Source organism: Hyperolius riggenbachi, chromosome 5 (genome assembly GCF_040937935.1).
Source record: "Hyperolius riggenbachi isolate aHypRig1 chromosome 5, aHypRig1.pri, whole genome shotgun sequence".
NCBI classification, from domain to species: domain Eukaryota; kingdom Metazoa; phylum Chordata; class Amphibia; order Anura; family Hyperoliidae; genus Hyperolius; species Hyperolius riggenbachi.
In genome coordinates, this window is record NC_090650.1 from 227,563,004 (window position 1) to 227,587,238 (window position 24,235).

General features: G+C 42.6%; 1 protein-coding gene across 2 annotated transcripts in view; it reads left to right on the plus strand.

The window, feature by feature from the left end:
* Nucleotides 1–16,789, plus strand: part of SLC6A3 (solute carrier family 6 member 3) — a 175,229-nt gene extending 158,440 nt beyond the window's left edge. For both annotated transcript variants that reach the window (XM_068236716.1, XM_068236717.1), the window contains exons 13-15: nucleotides 1,793–1,960; nucleotides 2,054–2,125; nucleotides 8,337–16,789. In XM_068236716.1, coding sequence (XP_068092817.1) covers nucleotides 1,793–1,960; nucleotides 2,054–2,125; nucleotides 8,337–8,360 — 264 coding nt within the window. In that variant the 3' untranslated portion in view covers nucleotides 8,361–16,789. The remainder of the gene's footprint in view (nucleotides 1–1,792; nucleotides 1,961–2,053; nucleotides 2,126–8,336) is intronic.
* Nucleotides 16,790–24,235: the final 7,446 nt, after the last annotated feature.

Consider the following 24,235-nt stretch of genomic DNA (forward strand, 5'->3'; position numbering starts at 1 on the left):
CGCACGCACCGATGCACGATCGCCGCTAGGAGACTGTTAGACGGCAAAACCACTGTCAATTTACACTGTACAGCGCTGCAATCTACAGCAGCGCTGTCCTGGGGACAACCGTGTCACACGGCTGTGTCCCTGGGAGGCACAAGAGCGATCGGCTCTCATAGGCTGATTCCTATGACAGACGATCGCTGTGATTGGCTGGTGGGGGTGGTGGAAATAAAAATAATAAAAAAAGCTATGTTTATTAAAAACATTTTATTTTATAAAAACAAACAAACATCCCAGCAGCGCTCACAGCCCACCAACAGAAAGCTCTGTTGGTGTGCAGAAAAGGGGGGGGGGGGCAGGGGTCACCTGTGTGCTGAGTTGTATGGCCCTGCAGCGAGGCCTTAAAGCTGCATGGGCCTAAATTGTGAAAAATAGCCTGGTCACTAGGGGTTGTAAGCCTACGGTCCTTGAGTGGTTAAAGTAAGGGTGGTTATACACAGTGGTAAATGTGTCCCTGTCCCAACTTCTTTGAAACATGGTGTTGCCATCAAATGAGCAACAGCATATACGTTTCAAAAAACAAAAGTTTCAATATTTGCTGTGTTTTCTTTTCACTATTTCCAATTAAATATATGATTTAAAGGATTTCTGAGGTGAAAAATTAAATGAAGCTTTACTTACCTGGGGCTTCTTCCATCCCCTAGAAGTCATTTTTGTCCCTTACAGCACTGTTTTGTGTCCCGCTGGCAGCTTCTGAAGGTCTTCTATGCATGTGCGGGCGTGCACCCCCCTTGTGTGAGAATGCGCCAGCATCACTGGGAGCATACTCAGCCTGCATAGTAGTATTAGGCACAGTGCGCTCCCAAAGACGTTGGTGCAGTACGCTCCCAATGATGTGTGTGCGTGTACCCGCTGGCACTTGTACACGCCCATGCATGCGCAGAAGCAACAACCCATATCCTTCAGTGGGACTCAGAAGGAGACTGGACCTACGGCGAGGGACACATTTAGGGGCTGGGCGAAGCCCCAGGTAAGTAAAGCTACATTTAATTTCTCGCCTCGGAAATCCCTTTTAAGGACTTGCAAATCATCACCTTCTGTTTCCATTTCCATTTTACACAGCATCATAATGTGTTTGGAGATGGGTTTGCATATTTGTAATGTTCATCCTGAAGCAAATTTTAATAAGCAGCTATCATAACAGATTTTAAATGGATGCTCTTTTAGTTTCACGTCATCTGCTATTATACTTTATTTGTTCTAATTACACTTGGAAATTAGGCTCCCTTGTTTTTAACCCATTTTGAGGGCTTTCTACAATTATGAATCATTATTATTTTTATGTAAATGCAATTATCTACGCCTGATAAACACTTTGAATATGTAAGACAGTTGTTCCAGTACATAACTACATAACTAACCAGTATTTTCATTATTGATTGCACCCCCATTTTAAGATGATGTCTTATCTCCTCCAATGTTCACAGTATAAGCTGTCTGAGCATACACTGATAGTAAACTAGCTGCAGTGAGTGTGGATCCCTGTTTAAAAAAATATCATATTGCCCACTACCTTGTTAATACACCACATTCTGGCTGTAAATGTCTCCTCTCTTTTCCTTATTATCACTGTGCTATTGTTATCATCACTTTGAATCACTAGATGATTTTATTATATTTTAATATTGTTTTCACAGCACCTAAGCTTCATTCTTCTCTTCTCTATAGATACTGGATACTCTGTATGCTTTAAAACATTTAAGCGATGCATTATTGAAGTAATATGTTTTTATATACTTTTTTTCAGTTTGTGGTTGTGGTGAGCATTGTAACATACAGATCTCCAAAATATGGAAATTACACCTTCCCGGAGTGGGCAAATGCTATTGGCTGGTTAATTGCTCTTTCATCTATGGCAATGGTGCCCATTTATGCCATATACAAATTCTGTACAATTCCTGGATCTTTTCGTGAGGTCTGTATGCAACATTTACTACATTGAAAATATATTTTAATGTGAAACACTTAATCATTTACTTATTCAAGGTTTTTTTCCCCTGTCATTTAGAAAATTGCTTATTCGATAACTCCCGAGAAAGATTATGAGTTGATAGAAAGTGGAGAAGTACGCCAACTTACTGTAAGCATCTCTGTACATAAAACTGACCATGTTACTATTCTCATAAGAATAAACTTAAAGCAAATCCAAAGTGATAATAAACTTATGAGATAATGAATTGTTTGTGTAGTACGGATAATTATAATGAGAACATTAGTAGCAAAGAAAGTCTCATTTTTGTATTTTCAGTTATATAGCTTTATTTATAACATTGGATCATACTGTCACAGTTGCCATTTAGAAGCCATTTAGAAGCCCTTCCCTCCCCGTCTCCGTAAGCTTACGGAGTCGGGAAGGGACAGAGGCCGGGGGATCGGCAGAGGATTGGTAGTGACTCAAAAAGCACAGGCTTTACTCTTCATTCAGGTGGACTAAGTAGCCAACTTTGCTGGTATAAATGGATTCTAGCCAACACCAGTTCATGCAAGTGCTGTTGTTGTCTTCTATAAGTTTTAGATCCATCTGTGGTCTAGTGTCCACTAACCATTGTGGCACTTGCCACATTTTAGAGAGAGTCGGTAAGGGAGTCAAATAGTCCAGAGCTGGCCTTTACATGCTGAGAAGTAGAGATAGTGTCACTCTACAACTCAGGATCAATCCAAGAATTGTTTCCCACCTGGTCTGGGACTGTTTCATTCACATACAACAGTTCAACACCAGCACCCACTGGCTAGGTAGTCTTTGACCCACTTGAACCTAAATCAGATGGGGCCAATCTTCTTGCAGACTCTTTCAGCATCTGAACAGTCCAGGAATCCAGGTTCTTAGTTAGCTGTTGTGCTGATTTGTTTCAACATTTGATGCCTCCAGGCTCACAGTGTTTCAGTAGGCTGGTGGTTTTGTTCATCTTCCTGCTGCCCACTGGACCAGGTATATATATATATATTGAATAATTAGGGTTGTCTACAATCTACAAGGAATGTCAGCATTATTTAGCATGATTAAACATAAAAAATTAACTTGCAGCTCCGGGTATGTGTGCATCTATGTGGCAAACAAAAGTGGAACTCTGATTGTTAGCAGTCTATGTGGTTGATGCATCAAACACTGACGATACTGCGGTACCACACATAGCTAATGGCAATATTACCTTAATTTCCATCTGCAGTACTGTGAGTTATGCTATCAGTGCGACTCGCAGTAGCTGCGTAGCGGGACCGTTGCTGTGGTAATGCATACTCTAGTACCGCAAGTCCCGCTTATGGCGTAACTCACATTGATGTAGGGGGAAGTGAAGGTAATACTGCTGAGCTATGTGTGCACTGCAGCTTATGATGCATCAGCCCCTATGGGCCATATCCTATATTGCAGGTTATTAGCAGCTTGATTGTGCAAGCTACTTATCACTATTTCATGAAATTTACTGGCAAATCCAATTGCTGGTCTGTGTGTCAAAACCATTGCACTGCAGCCTCGCTTCCTCAGGAGATGCGCATGCACCCATCATTGTCACCTGAAGTCCGCCGCTAGTCACTGCTAAGGCCAGAAAGGTCCCCCACACTTACCTGATGTCTGCTGCCAGGGTCAGACTGGGACACTGGGGGCCCACCAAAGAAATTTCAACCTGGGGCCCACACATCCCATGATTGCGGTGAAAAAAGGGCGTGACCATGCACCGGAAGGTGGGCGCGGTCATGATGTGTTATGGACAGGGCCAAATGTACATGATCTTAGCATTGTAATTCAGAGACACTGCTGCCCAGCAAAACTTTGCATAGAGTCCCCTCCTTCAATATAAAGTAATGTCCTACTTTGCAGAGGTTGCGACCGCAGAGGTTGCAGAGGTTGCGACTGCATCGGGGCCCTTGGGCCAAAGGGGCCCCGAAGGGTCCTCCCCCAACTACAGTATTACCTCTTTATTGGTCCTGTGCTCATAATAATCACTTCTATAGATACTTTGAACAGTGGTAATCATTAGCAAGCTATTTCCCATCCCCTTCTTGCACCTCTGACACTGTAGTTGCCATTGGCAGGTTTTGGTGCTTCATATCAATTGTTATGTATAGAGTGCTTAGGGGGCCCCATTGTAAAACTTGCATCGGGGCCCGTAGCTTCTTAGCTACGCCACTGCTCTCAGCATGGAGGGGGGGCCCACCAAAGACCTGGAGGCAGGGCCCACCGAGGGAAAAAACTGTACTACTGTGGCCCAGTCCGACCCTGTCTGCTGCTGCATGCTAGGCTCTTCTGGAAGAGACCCGCCGGACCTGCTGAGATGCCACCGTTACTCTCTGTTTCTTCCACTATGCAGAAGGAACCACATGCAGGCTGATATAGCTAGGTTGGATAAGTCAACATGCACGGGGCTCCCAGACTCCTTAGTGATTATGAACGTGAGTTGTTCTGTCACTGGATTAAGGTGATCTGCCATGAACTGATCTATTGGCATATAATAGATCTCAATATTCCCAAAATACAGAAATATGTATACTGGGAAGAGAGGTGAGAGAAATATGGAGGCTGCCATATTTATTTCCTTTTAAACAATTCAGATTGCCTGACTATCCTGCTGATCCTCTGCCTCAAATGCTTTTAGACCCTGAACAACCATGCAGATCAGGTAGCCGAGTTAGCTGCATGCTTTTTAAGGTTTGTGATTCAGACACTACTGTAGTCGAGGAGATCAGCTGGACTTCCAGGCAACTGGTACTATTTAAATGGAGATAAATTATGGAAGTCACCCTATGCTTCTCACTTCAGGTTACCTGTAATGTCATTATGTTAATAATTGTAAATTTCTTCTCTCCACTTCCTTTAAAACATTCTCATTCTTAGATCATATCTAGTAATATGTAGTCAGCAGTGTGGATAGAGAACAATGTCAGTAAAATGTTGATACATTTTACACAAGAACTGTAAAAACAATGACACAAACTAAAATTGAGCCTTGCTATATAAACATAATAATAATGTTGATTATAATATTAGTAATGATAATACAAAACTTAGGGTCATAAATATTTGACTTGACAAGCAGAAAAGATCCGCTGGACTGGGCGCACCACTTATGTAGCCTCAATTTGACTGCTTGATCATCGCTGGCAATTAATACAGAAAAGCATTTTGTCTAATCGCTTACAATAACATGTTTACATTTATTATTCCATAAACAAATAACTGAAATGTTCCATTTATGTGTTGTTAATATAGGAAAACGTTTTCAAGAAAAAAAATAACTGATACAACAAATATGTCAACGAAAGTCTAAATTAAAACCCAGTTGTGTTTGGACTGTCATTAGTCTCCCTGTGCTTTTTAGTGACCCAGTGGAGCATGCTAATGATAGGTCTAACGATATAATTAAGAAAGTGCTACTGCCGGCCACATGCCTCATCAGGATATTTACCCTGTTATTGCTTTCATTTTAATGCCACACTCAATGGCTTAAATAGTGTTGCACATGGGGAGCTATTCAATGTACATTCAATACATTAGAAGCAAACTGCAGGAGTTCAAGAAAAGGCATCTTATTTTCTTTCATGTGTTCCTAAGCAAGGGCTTCCAACACTAGGAAAATCAGGTTTGCATGAGGGTGTAAATGGTAAGTATGTTGGAATTATTGGAGGAATGCTTTATAAAGTTGTAATCAGTTACCTCTGTTCAGACTACACCATTCATAAATTAAACATTCTAACACACAAATCTCTACTGATGCAGGAATGGAATTAAAGTGCACCTGCATACAGTATAGAAAAAAAAACAGTTTCACTTACCTGGGGCTTCTGCCAGCCCCTTGCAACCTTCCTGTCCCCCGCTGGTCCTCCACGATTCTCCATTCCATTCATTCTTTTGACAGCTGCTTTCGTTAATATCCTACCGTCAACATACAACTGAATAGCAGCCATGCATATCTTTCTACGCATTCCCGCCTGCAATAGTGTCCTGCGCTAATAGCACAGGACACTATTGCGGAGAAAGATATGCATGGCCCGGGGCACACAGGCACAGTTGCGGTATCGGCGATAATGAAAGTAGCCACTGGCGGGAGAATGGAGGATCGTGGGGGACTGGCACAGGACAGGAAGGCTGCAAGGGACTGGCAGAAGCCCCAGGTATTCAGTTCCGCTTTAAAGAGAAACTCCGACCAAGAATTGAACTTTATCTTAATCAATAGCTGATACCCCCTTTTACATGAGAAATCTATTCCTTTTCACAAACGGATAACCAGGGGGCTCTGTATGGCTGATATTGTGGTGAAAACCCTCCCACCATAAACTCTTGAGTACGTACTCCTGGCAGTTTCCTGTCTGTGAACCTTGTTGCATTGTAGGAAATAGCTGTTTACAGCTGTTTCCAACTGCCAAAAAAGCATGCAGCAGCTACATCACCTGCCAACATTAAAAATGTCACCATGTAATAAATGTCAGAATGTAAATCAGGGATTTAAAAGATTTTACAATGAACAAGCACTGACTAAATCATTTATACATAATTATTGTAAAAATGAAGCACTTTTTTATTACATTATTTTCACTGGAGTTACTCTTTAAAGTTAACCTGAGGTGAGAGAGGTAAGGAGGCTGCCATATTTATTTATTTTTAAACAGTACCAGTTGCCTGGTGTCCTGCTGATCTATTTGGCTGCAGCAGTGTCTGAATAAGGGCCCATTCACACTTAGAAACGCAAAATGCTGTCGATGTTTGCCAGCGTTATGCGGGAGTGATTTTTCCGCGATTTCACGCGGAAAAATCACTAGACAATGCAGCAATTTTTCTGTGATCGCGTTTAGTGCTTCTATAGCACTGAAACACGATCGCCGGGAAATCGCCTGAAAATGGTGCAGGCTACGTGTTTGTGTTTTGTGATTTTTGGCGATTTGCTGCGATTAGCACAAATCACCCAAGTAAGTAAAACGCTCAAGTGTGAATGGGCCCTAACACTAGAAACAAGCATGCAGCTAATCTTGTCAGTTCTGACAATATTGTCAGAAACATCTGATCTGCTGCATGCTTGTTCAGGGTCTATGGCTTAAAATATTAGAGGCAGAGGATCAACAGGACAGCCAGACAACTGGTATTGCTTAACTACCTAAAGACTGCGTCATGCCTATGGGCGTGACTGCGGTGGCAGTCCCAGGACCACCTAACGCCAATTGGTTGCGCGCCTTCAGTCTCTGAGCGGCGATCGACGTCTTTTTACTAAGTACAGCGCTGTAATCTGCAGCAGCGCTGTACTGGGGACAGCCGTGTCATCAACCCTGGGGCACAAGAGAGCGATCGGCTCACATAGGCTGAAGCCTATGAGAGCTGATCGCCATGATTGGCAGGCTGGGGGGAGGGTTTTAAAAAAATAAAGAAAGAAAGAAATAGTAAAAAATATTAAACAAATAATAACATAAATATTTATTAAAAATAAAAAATAAACACGGGCTCTGTTGGTGGGGAGAAAAGGGGGGGGGGGGGGGGAATCACTAGTGTGCTATGTTGTGCGGCCCTGCAGCTTGGCCTTAAAGCTGCAGTGGCCAATTTAACAAAACATAGCCTGGTCTTTAGGGGGGTTTAGCACTGTGGTCCTCAAGAGGTTAAAGAGAAACCGTGACCAAGAATTGAACTTCATCCCAATCAGTAGCTGATACCCCCTTTCCCATGAGAAATCTTTTCCTTTACTCAAACAGATTATCAGGGGGCTCTGTATGGCTGATTTTGTGGTGAAACCCCTCCCACAGTGTGATGTCAACCCCTCACAGCTCTGAGGTCCTGGCATCACACTGTGGAGGCCTTGTTGTATTGTGTGAAATAACAGCTGTTTACAACTGCCAAAAAAGCAAGCAGCATCTCCTTCCAGTGACATCACCTGCCAGCAGTAAAAATATAACCATGTGATAAATGTCAGAATGTAAATTAGGGAGAGGAAAGATTTTACAATGGACAAACACTGACTAAATCATTTATACATAATTATTGTAAAAATTATTTTGTTTATTATGTTATTTTCACTGGAGTTCCTCTTTAAAAGGAAATACATATGGCAGCTTACGTATCACTGTCACACCTCGAGTTTACGTAACATCAAGCCTGTTGTTGCTGGTTAATTAGCCAGCTAGCAGCTAATTGATTGTCAGTCTGTGGCTTTGATTGGAATCATATCTTTCCTTTCCTGGACAATGATAATTGGCATATCAGGAGAATTTTTGTGCAAATACAGACTATCCAATTGTCTGTCTTGCTTACTGTTTATAAATGTAAGACTGGATTTCATCAGATCGTATCATCTTTTTTACCCCTCTTTCTGCAGCTTCGCCACTGGTTTAGTGTATAAAGCAGATCCTATATCATAAGACAAGTTAATGGATGTGAAGGCAAATATGGAGAAAACGACTGGTAGCTTAACTCTGATTCTGCCGAGATAGATTTTTCTGTTCAGAATGTTTGCACAGTATATTTGGGAGTACAGATGTTATGGTAGTCTATATAGCTTTGCTCTGTTTCATTCCTTCTTTTTCTCAGTTAAAGGAAATGTATAGTGGTTTTTGGTCAGTTTTTTAAGTTTATAGACTAATGTTTTATATCATCTAAACCTTTAATACAAGGCACAGCCATATTAGTTGGTTTGTAGAACATGCTGGGTTTTACAAGTAGATAGCCATGCATTGCCAGTAACATGAAAGTAACAAGTTTTGTCTCATGTAATTAGTTAATAGTGTGTAATTTGAACTCTGATCAATACATGGCATGGCAAAATCACCAAGATGAAGAAAAGGTAAATTTAACATGTCTATAAGCACTATTCAAATTTACCTAATAAAAATATTTTTATTTAGTAATAACAAAGACAGACTATACGTTTCCTTTAATTTGGTAATTGTTTGATATGTCAGTAAATTCTAGCACCGTACACCAAAACTTACAAGTATTGACAAAGACATACAAAGATGTTAACAGGTTGTGCACCTAAATAACTACCTTTATTGAAAAATACACTGCTAAAAAGGTCTCCACAAGTGCTGCTATAATTGTTCTTAAACAGTTAGATCATTTAACTAGGATGTAAGATGCGCCCCATGGAAAGATTGTTTGATTTAAATGCTAGAGAATGTGGTGAATAAAGTTGGCTTAACTGGGTTAGTAAACCACTGATAGAATATTAAAATCTTTTATAGCACTTATAAATAGTGCATTTCATGGTATTGTATTAGAGGAGCCCCAGCCGGTATCACCACACCACAAGAAGAATATTTATTGTGGCCGTGCAGGGATGAATCCTGTTAAGTTGCAGATTTTTGTAGTAAAGCACAGCGCAGATACGTTCTTCAAATGTTATATACGGTAGTTGTACACTTGACCACCACCTGTATGTGCACTCAAGGTGCAGAAAAGACAAAACAGGGATGCTGTCAGTAGAATTAAATGTGTTCTCTTTATTTCTGGATAAAAAGGCAGACCAAGGTACAGGAGGTTACACTTAGTTCGTGAGGGTCGTAATCCACTTAGGACCCCCTTCAGTGTATCATGTAATACTTGGGTAGGAAGCCATGCATTTCATGGGTCACAGGAAGCTTCATCAGACTAATATAGTGTATTTTAGATATTTTATAGGAGCACGCGATGGACTTCTTTGTCTAAGACTCACTGTATTATCCTGATGAAGCGGGCTGTGACCCATGAAATGCATTGTTTTCAGTGCTACTAAAGATTTTAATACTCTATCAGTGTTTCAGTGTTCTCTGACCCAGGTAGTCCAACATTATTCACCGCATTCCCTAGCAATTAAATCAAAATTTCTGTGGGTCATAAATCCCAGTTGAACTCACACATCCGAAGTTCCCCTTGGGGAGGGGGGGTGTAGAGCTCATTGGACCTCTACCTAACTACACTTTCAAGAGAGCAACCAACTGTACACAGAAGGTTCAAAGACCTGAGTGAGGACAGGTTTTCCTCACCTACTTAATGCTGTGGTTGCTGGTTTTGCAACCCACACTTGAATAATTTTCTGTATAAATTTATTTACAACCGATACAGTGAATTACTGCACCATAAGGGGCTCCTGTGGTTTCAATGTTTGTTTTTATGTTCTGGAAGGTTCATTTAACCATGCCAGATGTCCTCTTCTTGTTACATCATTTGCTCATAGTGGTATGGTGTACCTGTGAACTTATCCAGACACTCCATGCTTCCCCTGGCAATGTGGTTAGTGCTGTTTGGTGCTGTCAGAATGCATGAGCAGCATTTCAATCAGTGCTGCCATTGGCTGGTAACATCAGCAGCTGAGCCTGTAGTTGTGCCCAGGCTTCACCCTGCTCTCTATATTTTACACATGCAGAGGACATAGGCTGAAGTGTGATTTCCCAACTAGCCTCTAGATCAGGGGTGTCAAAGTCAATCTCATAAGGGGACAAAATGTAAATCATAGTCTAAGTCACGGGGCAAAATGTAACATTCATGGAACAGCTTAAAACTAAGTGACATAACTATAGACACCGTGCGGTACCTGCTTTTACTACTTCTGCAGTAGAGCAGTTTAATATTTACCTGCTCGAGTGCTACTTCAGGTCTCCTCTGATATAACTGACAGCCACATGCTCTATGCTGCATACCTCTGGCTATAATGGCAAAGAGGGCTGAATTCGGCCTGCAGGCCTCAAGTTTGACACCATATAGCCGTGGTGCTTGAAGTGCTGTTAGTGTAGTCTGATAGTCTCCAGTACTCTGTCACTATACATGCCTGTGGTTTGGGTACTTGCCTAGTAACTTAAGTGTAAGATACATCATTCTATAATATCTCATGTAATTTTAAAGTCAGTGACGTAGCAATAGGGGGTGCAGAGGTAGCGACCGCATGGGGTCCCTTGGGCTAGAGGGGCCCCATGGGGCCCACCCTCAACCACAATATTAGCTCTTTTTTGGTCCTGTGCTGATAATATTCAGTTTAGATGCTTTGAATAGTAGTGATTATTAACACACAGTTTCCCACCCCCTTCTTGCACCTCTGACACTGTGGTTGTCCTTGATTGGTTTTAGTGTGCCATATCAATTGATATGTGTAGCATACTTGGGGGGCCCCAATTCAAAACTTGCACTGGAGCCCACAGCTTCTTCGCTACGCTACTGTTTAAAGTGCTGATGACTGTGTTGATTTTAATATTCTAAGTATGTTTTATGTTGGAAATGAAATGTGACTGTGCCTTGTTGACTTGAATGTAAAAAAAGATCTGTTGATGTCCTCCAAACACTGTTTTAATGGTATAGAAATAAATTGGATAAATTCAGTCAAAAAGAGACCTAAAACATGTATAAACACACTGGATAAAGCAAAAATGATCAGCTACTGCATTTCATTGGATCCTATTCCAACCTGAATACAATTGCCTAAAATTAAAATAAAATCTCGATGAAGTACAGTATTGTATTAACAGCAGAAAAATATTACTGGTCCTTATTTTTTCATCTTGTGGATTTCAGTAAAATGTTGTTGTATTATAATGTACATACTATATTTGCTATATGCAGTATAAAGTTTTCCAGGTTGGCAGTTTGGTTGTTTGGTTGACATTAATGGACATTGAAAATGTAAGCTGTTAATTACATAACCTTTTTGTAATGTACACATACATCTCTAGAACATATATTGCAAAAGTATTGTATTGTATATTGTATCTATAAAAAAGACAATATAGAAAAACATATATATTAAAGATTATATAACAAAAGTTGTTTTTTATTATGTAATACAAAATAAGGTATAGATGAGGTGCTGCCAAGTAAAACAAAATGTCAGTTGCCACGTATATCATGTTAGATTTGAGGGAGAAATCCTGCTAAGGCAAAATGTACCATATACCATGTAAATAAAGTGAATATTGATTTAATTTTTCTTTAATTTGATTTTGTAAGCTGTCTGGACTAGCAGTTGAAAAATTGTTTCAGTGATGAAATTTAAATAATTAAAATGTTGATATGCTTAGATAAATTATATGAGAATCAGGGAACGATGTACAATGTGTGAAGGCCCCATACCTAGATCCTTGTTAATTCAATAGCCCCTTTTCAATGAACGTTTCACCCTTTATTAACCCCCTTGGCGTTATGAATGGGGCTGTAACCCTATAGTCAGATTGCTGGCTGTTGTCATGAAGACAGACGGCAATCTCACCAGGGGAAGCAGAGCCTCGGAGGAGAGGAAGAAGAATGGCGGCCGACGTCGGGATCACCCGGGAGGTGAGTTAAAACGCCTGCTGCGCGCATTGCTCTGCATAGACCTCCCGGCGGCTACCATGAGTTCCGCTCAGGGTTACCGCTCCTGGCACGTTTTTTCCACTCCAAGCTGAACTCGTGATTACCGCTAAGGAGGTTAATAAGATCCTTTTTAAGCCACCAGCAAGCAAGAAAATACTAAGAATAAATGTGTCCATATGATGATACAATTCTTTGGATGATCGATTCTCTGATTGGATAATAATATCGATTGAATATAATCATTTGGGCCTACTAACTGATAGAAAGCTGCTATGAAATGTGATCAAAATAATGTAATCGTTCTGAAAAAAAATGGATTTCCGTTAGTGGGCAAGAACAATTGTTTCTGCACGATCTTATGATCGAATCAGAGAATCGTTCATTTGAAGAATGGTATTGTTAATACTCACCTTTAATTTGATGTTACTTAATGAACCACTTTTTTGTACTTTTTCAATTTGTAGGTGCTGAAAAAATTATAAGATGAAAAATTATTTATTGGTAGAAAACTCAGCAGAAACGTTAACTGAGCAGGAGACCTTGACTGTTAAAGCAGCATTTCAGATACAGCACTTTGAATAAGATTTTAAACTTTTTTAATCAGTAACAAACACTACAGTTCAATGCATAAAAACCAACACATGGAGAGAGCTAAATAATACTCATTCAAAAAAGATAGGGTGGCAGCGCACATCCAATAGTAAAACATCCATATATTAAATCCATTAAAATTCAAAAGCAATTTGAGAAGGTACTGACCGGTACAGGGTCGACAGCCGTACCAACCAGTGCTTCATCAGCTGGAGGGTGTAACGATTGTGGAATTCTCTCCAAGATCAGCGCACAAGACGTGCGCTGACACTGCGGAAATCCTCCACCAGCGTGTAATTTGCGGGAACCCAGCAAAAGGTGCAATGCACCTGTAGAGGGAAATTCCTGTCGACAGATGGAGCTGTGGAGTGCAGAGGAATGGCCCCTCTGCCCTACCACACACGCCAGACAGGAATTGCACGAAGGGAAGAAACGCAGGGCAAGATAGCCCTGAAGGAGAGAGAGCAAAGCGACAGAGGGTATGTGTGTCCACCAATCTAGTCACCAACCCGCGACAGTGCACACACAACCATGAAGAACAGGAGAGAAGGCAATCGCCAGAGATGACGATTGCTAACAGCGACACAAGACTGAATAAGCACAGATGAGGAATGTATGTATGTCCACCAATCTAGCCGCCACCCTGCGACGGCGGACATACAACAAAGGAAACCAAGTGAGAACGCAATCGCAAGAGAAGCGATCGCGAAAGAGAATGAGCACAGGGACAGATCGTATGTGAGTGCACCAAACCAGTCGCCAACCCGCGACGGTGCATACACAACAGCAGATATGAAGCAGGAACGCAATCGCGAGAGAGGCGATTTCCAGAGGTGACACAAGGCTACAGCAAGGCAGAGCATGAGAGTAGCAAAGGCACAGCAAATAATACAATGAGAAGATAAGGAAAATAACAAACGCTAGCTAAACGCGAACACCGCACTCATTTGCAACAGTGCACACGTTTATGCGCAGTCCCCGCGTGATAAGCACAACAAAGACAAGCACGCCTAACTAACCACCGACAGACAAACATGAAACAGAGGACATGAGCGCTTGCTTAACGGTAACCTCACCGAGCCTCCAGCAAGCGGTCATAGCAGACAAGACAGACACACGAAAACAGGAATACGTAAGAGATACGATCCACTGCTCTTGCCATCAGAGCGAGTGCGATCCAAGTAAGGCAACAACAGAACAGAGGGGCCTACCAGTAACAACCGCTGCTCTGGTTAGCACCCCACAGACAGACAGAACAGGCAATACAAATAATGCAATCCTAACTGCACTAGGGAAACTGCCTAGTGCAGTTCCAGGAATTACTAGGCTAATCTTCAAACAAAGAGCAAGGCTGACACTCCAGGCGAGTGTTACACAGGAACTAATTCTTATGACCAGCAACTTACTGTGGGAAACATAGCTCTTTATAGAGCAAGCCCACAAAGGATGTGGCTAGGGAATCTGCATGACAAACGTATGCAAATTCCTCAGCAACGAGCCGCACAACTGACAAAAGGTCTCTCTTCCAGAGACCTGCAGAATGCAGACCTGAAAAGTGGTCAAAAGGCTGCCTGCCTGCGCAGGCAGCCGCGCGGATCCTCACAGAGGGAAGAAGTATCGGAAGGTTTTAGAGGATTGTGGAGTGCTGTGGCCAAAGGGTCGCTCCATTGAAAAGAATGGGAAAAATGCATGTGCGTTTCCCTATTTATTGTCAGACATTGCATTGCCTCAACGAATAGAAACCTTTTTTTTTTTTTTTTTACATAAATCTGCTGCAAATATTTAGTACAAAGGATGGTAAACACTGTTTTTAAAACAATTTGATTGACACCAAGGCTAGTCATATTTTGATCGATTCAGCCCTATAAATTGATAGAAAAATACTCTTTCAATTGTTACAAAATTAAAAGATTTCAGGCAGCTCTGATCAAAACTGTTCAACCAATATCATCTAGCCTGTGATTACAGTTAAACACTTTGAAACAAATCGCATTTTAGTGGTTTTAGTAAACAAATGCAATACATTTTGTGGAACAAACTTTTACTTTACCTTCACAAAATGAAATGTGGGTTTCATCACTAGTCTGGAAACACTGAGAATAAATATTTATCTTGCACTGCTGCTCAACTGACTGTTACCCTTCATGTATATTGAGAGTCATTTTCTTTTGATGTGATGTTTTGTTCTTACAACATGTAATTAATATGTAAGTCTCTGTTTGTCTTGTTCTAAATGTATATATGGGATTGAAAACATATTTTAAAACATTTTGGTCCACATCAGAGAATTGCAAGACAATGGACAATGGATAAGTGTCTGTCCTTCATTGCAACCTACTGTGTTCTTTCCTTCCTTTACTAAGGCCCGGTTCACATTTGTGTTTTTTCACAGAACCGGCCATACGGATTCAGCTATCAGGATAAGGTAAAAACTGTCAGATTTTACAGCCAGTGTGCTGTAAAATGCCCATTTTCTATTTGTTCCTATGTAGCTGCAAAACTTTCAGTTTCCAGTCCGCTGGGCGAAACGGTCCAGGAAATTAGGTCCTGCTGCATTTTTTTGTCCATTGAGGGGAACGGACAATGGATCTGTACAAGCGGATGGATGTGAATGGATCCATTGGTTTAACATTGGATCTGTTCGCATACCGGTCCATTTATACAGTATACCTTCCACTCCAGCTCACCACTAATGTGAACCGGGCCTAAAATAAAAAAAGAAAAGAAAATCCTAGTAGACTTTCATGGCTAGTGAAAAATACCTTACTTACTAGGCACCTTAGAATAGAGCAGTTTCATATTTGGACAGAATATATTTATGCTTTCAGTTTTTCAATGGTTATAATCTTTCTAAGAATAGATGAAAAAATTGTGATATTTGAAAAGATTAGATACCGTCACAGCAGTGCTTAGCTGCATGGAGACCCTGTTTATCTCCTGATTTCTACTTATTGCAATGGGATGTTATCTGATTGAAGTGGTTCCTTCCAGTGGGTTTTATGGCAATATAGTAAGGATAGGAGGTTTTGTTGCTAACAGGGAGGGCTAATTTTGAGGTACCGATAGATGCCAAAAATGAATGCACAAAATAGGAATGTTCTGGAGCCAGAGGACCAGTTTTGTACACACTCAGCTGATACACTTAGTGTGAATTTCTCCTGGACTGCTTTTTTTCTAGAACATGTCCTAGTACTCATAATTCCTCCTTGGCATGGGGAAATGTGGAACAGTATTTTCAACAACCAGCTGGTAATATGAAATGGGCCCCAGGTGGTTGAATTTTTGTTTGGAAGATTCATGTCAGTACTGATGGCCATGAACACGGCATGATGCTTGTGGTAGTGTAATAGAGGGAACTTGACTCTTGCAGCACCAGCATCCCTTGTTTAAGTTCAAACCAAGATGCTATCTGCACTGAGTTTGAACGTTCTCCCTGTGTGTGTGTTTCCTCCTGGCACTCAGGTTTCCTATCAAATCCCAAAAGTGTACTGATAAATTAACTGTTACCCCTGAAAATTGGCCATAGATTATGGTAGGGATTAAATGGGGAGCTCCTATGAAGGACAGTTGCTATTATGACTACGGACTATGAAAAGTGCTGCAGAAGATATCAGCACTATGAAAATGCATATAACAACCTATTGCTTTATATATAAAAAAATCTCTCCTATATGAAAGGTACTTTGTATTAAAATAGATTATTAAAGGAAAAAAGGAGGATATACATTTTTTTAAGCAGGGAAGCTTCAAAAAGAACTGCCCTTGGAACAGAGTTTTGATTTGTAATTCATCCCTAGTGAATATGTTTACTGTATCATATAGTCTGCGTAAGTAAATTTTATTGTGCGAAAATACAATGTTCTGAAGATATGATGTCATTTTAATTTTTAAGAGTCTTGTTGAATAAAAATCTTGTTTTCTTGATCTCACTTCTGTCCAGTGTTTTTCTTAAAAGATAATTTGATGTTCAACAGAAGAGGACTAAATTATTCCAAAACTGCCTATGATAACCAATGTAATTATAATAAAATATATCCAAAAACACTTAATAGTAACACTTAATAGTAACAGCACATTTTTTTAAACAGCAATTTTTTTGAGACTGAAAGGAAAAGGGAAGGGTAGCTTTATTGGCAAGTTTAGTGAAGAGTTGTGGCTAGGCATCAATAAAAAGGATTAGGTTTGGGAATTGATAAAACTGGTTAGGCTTAGGGGATAGGAAGGACAGTCTTATGGGCACGTATTTGGGTTAGATGCAATAACAAGGGTTAATGCTAGGTGTCAATATAGAGTGTTTTGTCAAAGTGGTGTTAGACAGTTAGAGTTACTTAACAATCACTCATGGATAGAGCAGTTGCACTCAAGGTCTAAACAGGCTAAACTGAAAGCATCCTGGACTAACTACAAGGAAGCCTATGACTCAATGACATACACATGGATTTGTGAATGTCAACAGGAGACTAAGAACATTCCTCAACTACTCAACAGGATGGTGGAAAACTACAATAAAAGCGTAAAAGCCTAGACAGTTAGCACCAGCGGCCATCAAGTATGGCATTGTAACGATTGTGGAATTCTCTCCGTGATCAGCGCACGAGGCGTGCACTGACACGGCAGAAATCCTCCACAAGCGTATAATTTAAGGGAACCCAGCAAAAGGTGCAATGCACCTGTAGAGGGAAATTCCTGTCGACAGGTGGAGCTGTGGAGTGCAAAGGAACAGCTTCTCTGCCCTGCCACAGACGCCAGATAGGAATTGTACGAAAGGAAGAAACGCAGGCAAGATAGCCCTGAAAGAGAGAGATCAAAGCGACAGAGGGTATGTGTGTCCACCAATCTAGTCGCCACCCTGTGACGATGAACACACAACCATGAAGATAAAGTGAGAAGGCAATCACCAGAGATGGCGATTGCTGACAGCGACACAAGACCGAATAAGCACATATGAGGAATGTATGTATGTCCACCAATCTAGCCGCCAACCTGCGACGGTGGACACACAACAGAAGAAACCAAGTGAGAACGCAATCGCAATAGAAGCGATTGCGGCAGAGAATGAGCACAGGGACAGAATGTATGTATGTGCACCAATCTAGTCGCCAACCCGCGACGGTGCACATACAACAGCAGATATGAAGTAGGAATGCAATCGCGAAAGAGGCGATTGCCAGAGGTGACACAGGGCTACAGCAAGGCAGAGCATGAGAGTAGCAAAGGCACAGCAAATCACACAATGAGAAGACAAGGAAAACAACAAACGCTAACTAAACGCGAACACCGCACTCATTCGCAACAGTGCACGCGTTTATGTGCGGTCTCCGCGTGTTAAGCACAACAGAGACAAGCACGCCTAACTAACCACCGACAGACAAACATGAAACAGAGGACGCGAGCGCTTGCTTAACGGTTACCTCACCGAGCCTCCAGCAAGCGTTCGTAGCAGACAAGACAGATACACGAAAACAGGAATAAGTGAGAGATAGGATCCGCAGCACTAGCGCAAGGCAAGTGCGATCCAGGCAAGACAGATCAGAAGGGGCTACCAGTAACAACCGCTGTTCCGGTTAGCACCCAGACACACAGAACGATCTCCTGTCGACCACCGCTGGGACAGGACAATCGTAACAGACAAACAAACAGATATGCAATCCTAACTGCACTAGGGAACCTGCCTAGTGCAGTCCCAGGAATTACTCTGAGCTAATCTTTAAACAATGAGCAAGGCTGACACTCCAGGAGTGTTTCACAGGACTAAACCTTGTGACCAGCCCAGGTCTGTGATATCACATGGTATTTATAGAGCAAGCCTACAAAGTAAGTTGCTAGGCAATCTGCATGACAAATGTATGCAAATTCCTCAGCAGCAAGCTGCAAAACTGACAAAAGGTCTCTCTTCCAGAGGCCTGCAGAATGCAGACCTGAACAGTGGTCAAAAAGCTGCCTGCATGCGCAGGTAGGCGAGCGGATTATAACAGGCATATACCAAGCTGAGGGGCTGAGTCTACTGCTGTTCTTCTATAAAGGCCTCAGTCCTATCAGCAAAATTATCACAAGGACTGGATACAGATACAAGTTCAGGAGTAAAACTACCCTCAGCTCAGGGTCACTTCTAAGCACAATTGGGCACTAGGGAAAAAATAAGCCCCCAGATATTAGTGACCCCCCACCCCTGACCCCCTTTCTCAGCACATTGACAAATGAATATCCTGGGTGAAACTCAGAGCATCAGGAAGAAAGCGCCCAAAGATTAGTTGTTGTGTAAATGCTTGAAGCAGCAGCAGACATAAAAGGAAGACCAAGTAGAAAAAATGTCCTGCGGAGGGAGTACAAAGCACAAATGGGTCAGCACCATCATAAAGTATAGTCATAGCTCTTGTATTCTATCACATAGAGGTTACAGTGACAGACTGCTGTTTTGAGCATAGAGCCCTTTTTCAAGCTGTATAAACCACAACATAGTGAACACATATACACCTTTAAATACACCCACTCCCAGATGTAGCACCAATGGACATTGTTCAGGGTGATAATAATGGCGGACCTGATGGGGAACAGGAAACCTGTGACAATGCAAATGAAGCAAAGGAAAGCCGCCTATATCATACCTGTAAGCAGGTAAAATCACCACACCTTCCTTTGATAAGCAATCCAAATGTGTCACAAACATGCCCCCTCAATGGCGAGTAACACCACACACTTGAGAGGCACATCACAGACACAAGGAAAGACATTACAGGTGGGCGGGACCATTGTCACCATGGCAACCTGCCTACACAAAGCAACTGTGCCGCTGAGTCATTGTTGACGTGGTGACCATATAAAGAGGAAGAGCGTCATGAAAGGAAATGAGGAGCGTCACGAGCAAGCGGCACCTCCATGGCAACCAGCCCGCTACAAGCCGTGTACAAGGCCAACTCAATGACAACCTCACAGCGAACTAAACCATGTGATTGACTGCAAAGTCACCATCACCATGGTAACCACCAGCCTAGAAAGCATAAGTTGCCAACAGAAAGGCAAAGATGCAAATGGGGGCAGGGAAAACACATGCAACCCGGACAAACACACTGGAAGATAAAAAATAAAAGATAACGTGTGCCATGTAGAAATAAATGGATTGCATGTAAAGGGAGGGAGGGAGAAAGAGAGGTGGAGTAAAACACTCACATGTCACTGTACATATCAACATCAGGGTCCCCACACCAGCCCAGGATATTTAAATGCAAAAGAATAAATAAAAGAGACTATTAGATAACAAGTAATAAAACATGATAAATGAACAGCAGAACAAGCAATATATAACAACCTCAACCACAGGAAAATAGAGGGAGCACCCAAATATAATCTAAACACAAAAATTAAGGTCATACTCCCAATTGAGTCCCCCCTGTCCTGACGTGCCCAACCTTTGGATGCCTCTTTTTTGAGGAGGGCACAATCTCTATCATCACCCCTCCAATTAGTAGGCACCCCATGTATAGCCATGACCTAGTCCTGAAGTGTACTGTCAATACTGCGAATCACAGATTTGTGCAATGAAATACGTTCTTTAAGTTGATGTGTGGTCTGGCCTATGCAGGCAAGACCACTTGACATTTGAGCATATAAACAACATGGAAGAATCATAGGTGTACAAATTCTGCACTTTAAATGGGGTGCCAAAGATGAATGAGTGAATCCGTCACATATGACACCCAAGCAGGGATACATACCCTTGTGGGTGCCACCGCGTAACATGCCCTTCTTATGGAAGATCTTGTTACGGACCATGGGAGCACGTTTAAATGACGTTAAAGGGGGTATTGAAATTCGGGGACAGATGGAAAACTGTCATGTACAATGCACCAGTGTCTGCATATAATACGAGGCACTGAATGTAGAGACAAATGGAATCCAGGCACCAACACTCCTAAAGCGTGTTCACAGCTGCGGCCAGAAACAACGTTTAGGATAACAACGTGCCAAAAATTTTTCAACCATTTCATGTTCCTTCCATGTCCGGTCCGGAGGTTCACTGATAATCCTCTCCACTCGTAACAGCTGACTGTATGGAATACTGTCCTTACTGCGGCTGGGGTGACTGAACAACAGTTTTCCAGTATTTGTGCTTTGGAAATTTGTGAGCCTTAGAGACACAGGGGCTAATGTCTTGGCACACCATTGCACCTTCTGTGGAGCTCCTTCACACCCTGGAACTGTACCTGCACAGGGAGAAATCATATCAGCAAAAAAACAGGCACTTAGCACTAGATCCATAGAAGTCGATAACTACTGCACTAGTCAGGATCCAATGTGCTTCCAAGCCTAAGAAACAGTCCAACCAGGGCCGTTTCTACTGCCGTGTGGCCCGCGCCCCCGCACTGAGCGCTGTTGGGAGGGGGGCGCTGTGATGGAGGGGGGAGCTGCAGCCGCGGGGAGGGCAGCCCGACCTCTCCCTCCCTCTCCCCGGGCCGCCCTCCATGCGATCCCCCCTCGGACTCACTGCAGAGTAATGCACAGGGAAGCGCTATAGAAAACTACTCACCTCCCTGGTTCCGATCGCTGCTCTCTCGCGCCAGTCTCATTTCTCCATAGACGCTGATACACATACACGCTGCTTCCGGCTAAACAGGAAGCAGCGTGTGTATGTATCAGCGTGTATGGAGTAGAGATGCGAAGTTCGGATCTTTTCAATGATCTGGATGATTCGAATCGGATCATTGAAAAGATCCGGATCTTTGATCCGAATCTCGGATCATTTTACAAGGGAAGCATTCGGGGGTGAAATGACTAGCAGGACAGGAGAAGGGGAGGGGGGGTGGACACACAGAGAAGGGGAGAAGATGGACAGAGGGCAGGGAGTGGACAGAGAAGGGAGGAGGGACGAGCAGAGAGCAGAAATGTTTGTTTGCACACAATACCCACATGCTGCAATCATATGCTTTACATATATTTCACCTATATGTTCATCTGTATACTCCCAACTCCCATTCCTCAAAGCATTCCCAGAAGTAAAGTGCAGCTGTATAGAGCAGAGTGCAGGAGGATCATATTGCCCTGCAATCACAGTGCCTGCCCTGAACTAGCCCAGCATGCTGCCTGTAACGTTACTGAGCTGTGCCAAAAGTTTCCAATGTGTTCACTGAGCACAACTATGGAACAGACAGCCTATAATGAGCAGCACATTACAGCCAGTATGTGTGCTCTACACATATCTGGCAGTGGCACCGATGTCCCTTCTCTCTCATCTACCTGTGGCTGTGCAAGGCTGCCTCCCCTTCAACAGAGCAATCCATCTCTGCTAGTCTGCTCTGCTTCCAGGACCCCACTGCCCACTGAGAGGGGGCGTGTCACTCCTGGCCCTGCCCCCTTTGCGATCCGAATCACTCATTTTCATGATTCTAACCTATACAGGGGGGCACCTACCTATCTAACCTATACTGGGGGGCAGCTACCTATCTAACCTATAGTGGGAGCATTAACTTATCCAACCTGTATTGGGGGCACCTACCTACCTAGCTAGCCTATACAGGTAACAACTATACTGGCTACCTATATTGGAGGCACCTACCTAACTAACCTATACTGGGGGCATCTACCTATCTAACCTATGCTGGGGGCAACTATTCTGGCTACCTATATTAGAGGCACCCACCTAGCTAACCTGTACTGGGGGCACCTACTACCTATCTAATTTATACCGGGGACGCCTGCCTATCTAACCTATACTGGGGGCAACTATACTGGCTACCTATACTGGAGGCACCTACCTGGCTAACCTATACCGGAGGCAAATATACTGGCTCACCTATGTCTGGCTACCTATACTGGGGGGACCTATAGTTGGCTACCTATACTGGGGTACCTATTATGGGGGAATCTATACTGAGTGCAACTAGACCTGGCTAACCTATACTGCGGGCACCCATACCTTGCTGTGGGGGGGGGTGGGGGGGGGTGTTGCGCAATTTTTACACCCTCGCCCTGGGTGCATTTTAGCCTAGAAACTGCCAACACATAGTTGTAGGGTGTAAGATACAGGCAGGAACACAATACACTACAATACGCAATGTGTACAGAAGTATTGTACACTACATGGGCTAAACTCTCCCAAGTCCACATTGGAGCTTTCTAATAGCTATCTTTGACATGTTCTTCTGGGGAAAAAAATATGATAGATTAGCAGCAGGTTGAAAAATAAACTATTTTTTCAGTCATGGGTAAAAAATGTTAGAAAGAGCAAATATAGGACAAGTGAGAATAACTAATTTAAGCACAGCAGCTGTAATTCAGTCGACAGTCCACTGTGTAAATTCATCAGTTGCTGGTTAATTGATGAGCAGTTCATGCTGGATATGATTTGGCTGTTACCACTTTCACCTTTGGTTGAACGTATAGACGAGTTTCCTAGGGTGGAGCAGGTATTTAAGGTAACCCAACAGGGGGAGCCATGGTGCTCTGATAGTACAGTACGTACTAATTTGCACAAATAGTTTTGTGACAGTCCTTTAGTTGTTATCTTAGTATTGTGTCTCCCCCATCAATTGGCTATCTCTAAACAATCTACAGTACTTCTCTTTTCTGACGTCAAGCTGTATACTTCCCAGCTAACCTTAAAGGGACACTTAAGTCAAACAAAAAAAATGAGTTTTACTCACCTGGGGCTTCCAATAGCCCCCTGCAGGTGTCCGGTGCCCTCGCCGTCTTCTTCCGATCCTCCTGGCCCCGCCGGCAGCCACTTCCTGTTTCGGTGACAGGAGCTGACAGGCTGGGGACGCGAGTGGCCACAATAGCGCCATCTATGCTACTATAGCATATATCATATACCATATAGCAGCGTAGAGGGTGCTAATGTGTCTGGGAACGCGAAGAATCACTTGCGTCCCCATGTTTTCCGCGATTCCGGGCGGAAATGGGTGATTCTGTTCTATTGGGTCGGAACGGAATTTCTTTTTCAATCCGGCGGAATTCCGAAATTGCCTATGAAATTCCGCCGGTATCCGTTGATGGTTCTAAGCTGAATATTCACTTCAATGGCCTCCTTCTCCTCGGATCTTGTCTTCCAGGGATTTGTAGGGTCTCGAAAGCAAGCTCACATGCATTGGCCAGGAATCAAACCCAGGTCAACTGCTTGGAAGGCAGCTATGCTCACCACTATACCACCAACGCAACATGCTGAAGCCAGCCTAGCATGTACCATTGCGATATACCCAAGAGAAAAATGAGCTTGCTTATTTGCCTAATTTGCTAGATGAAAGCAGTGGGACACATGGTGATACTGCTTACAGGCTTCAATTCAAGACTTCAGAAAGATCACGTGCCCCCCTGGATGATGCTGGTGTAACACACACACCAAAGGACAGCAATTTGAAGTCTGAAAGATTCCAGGGC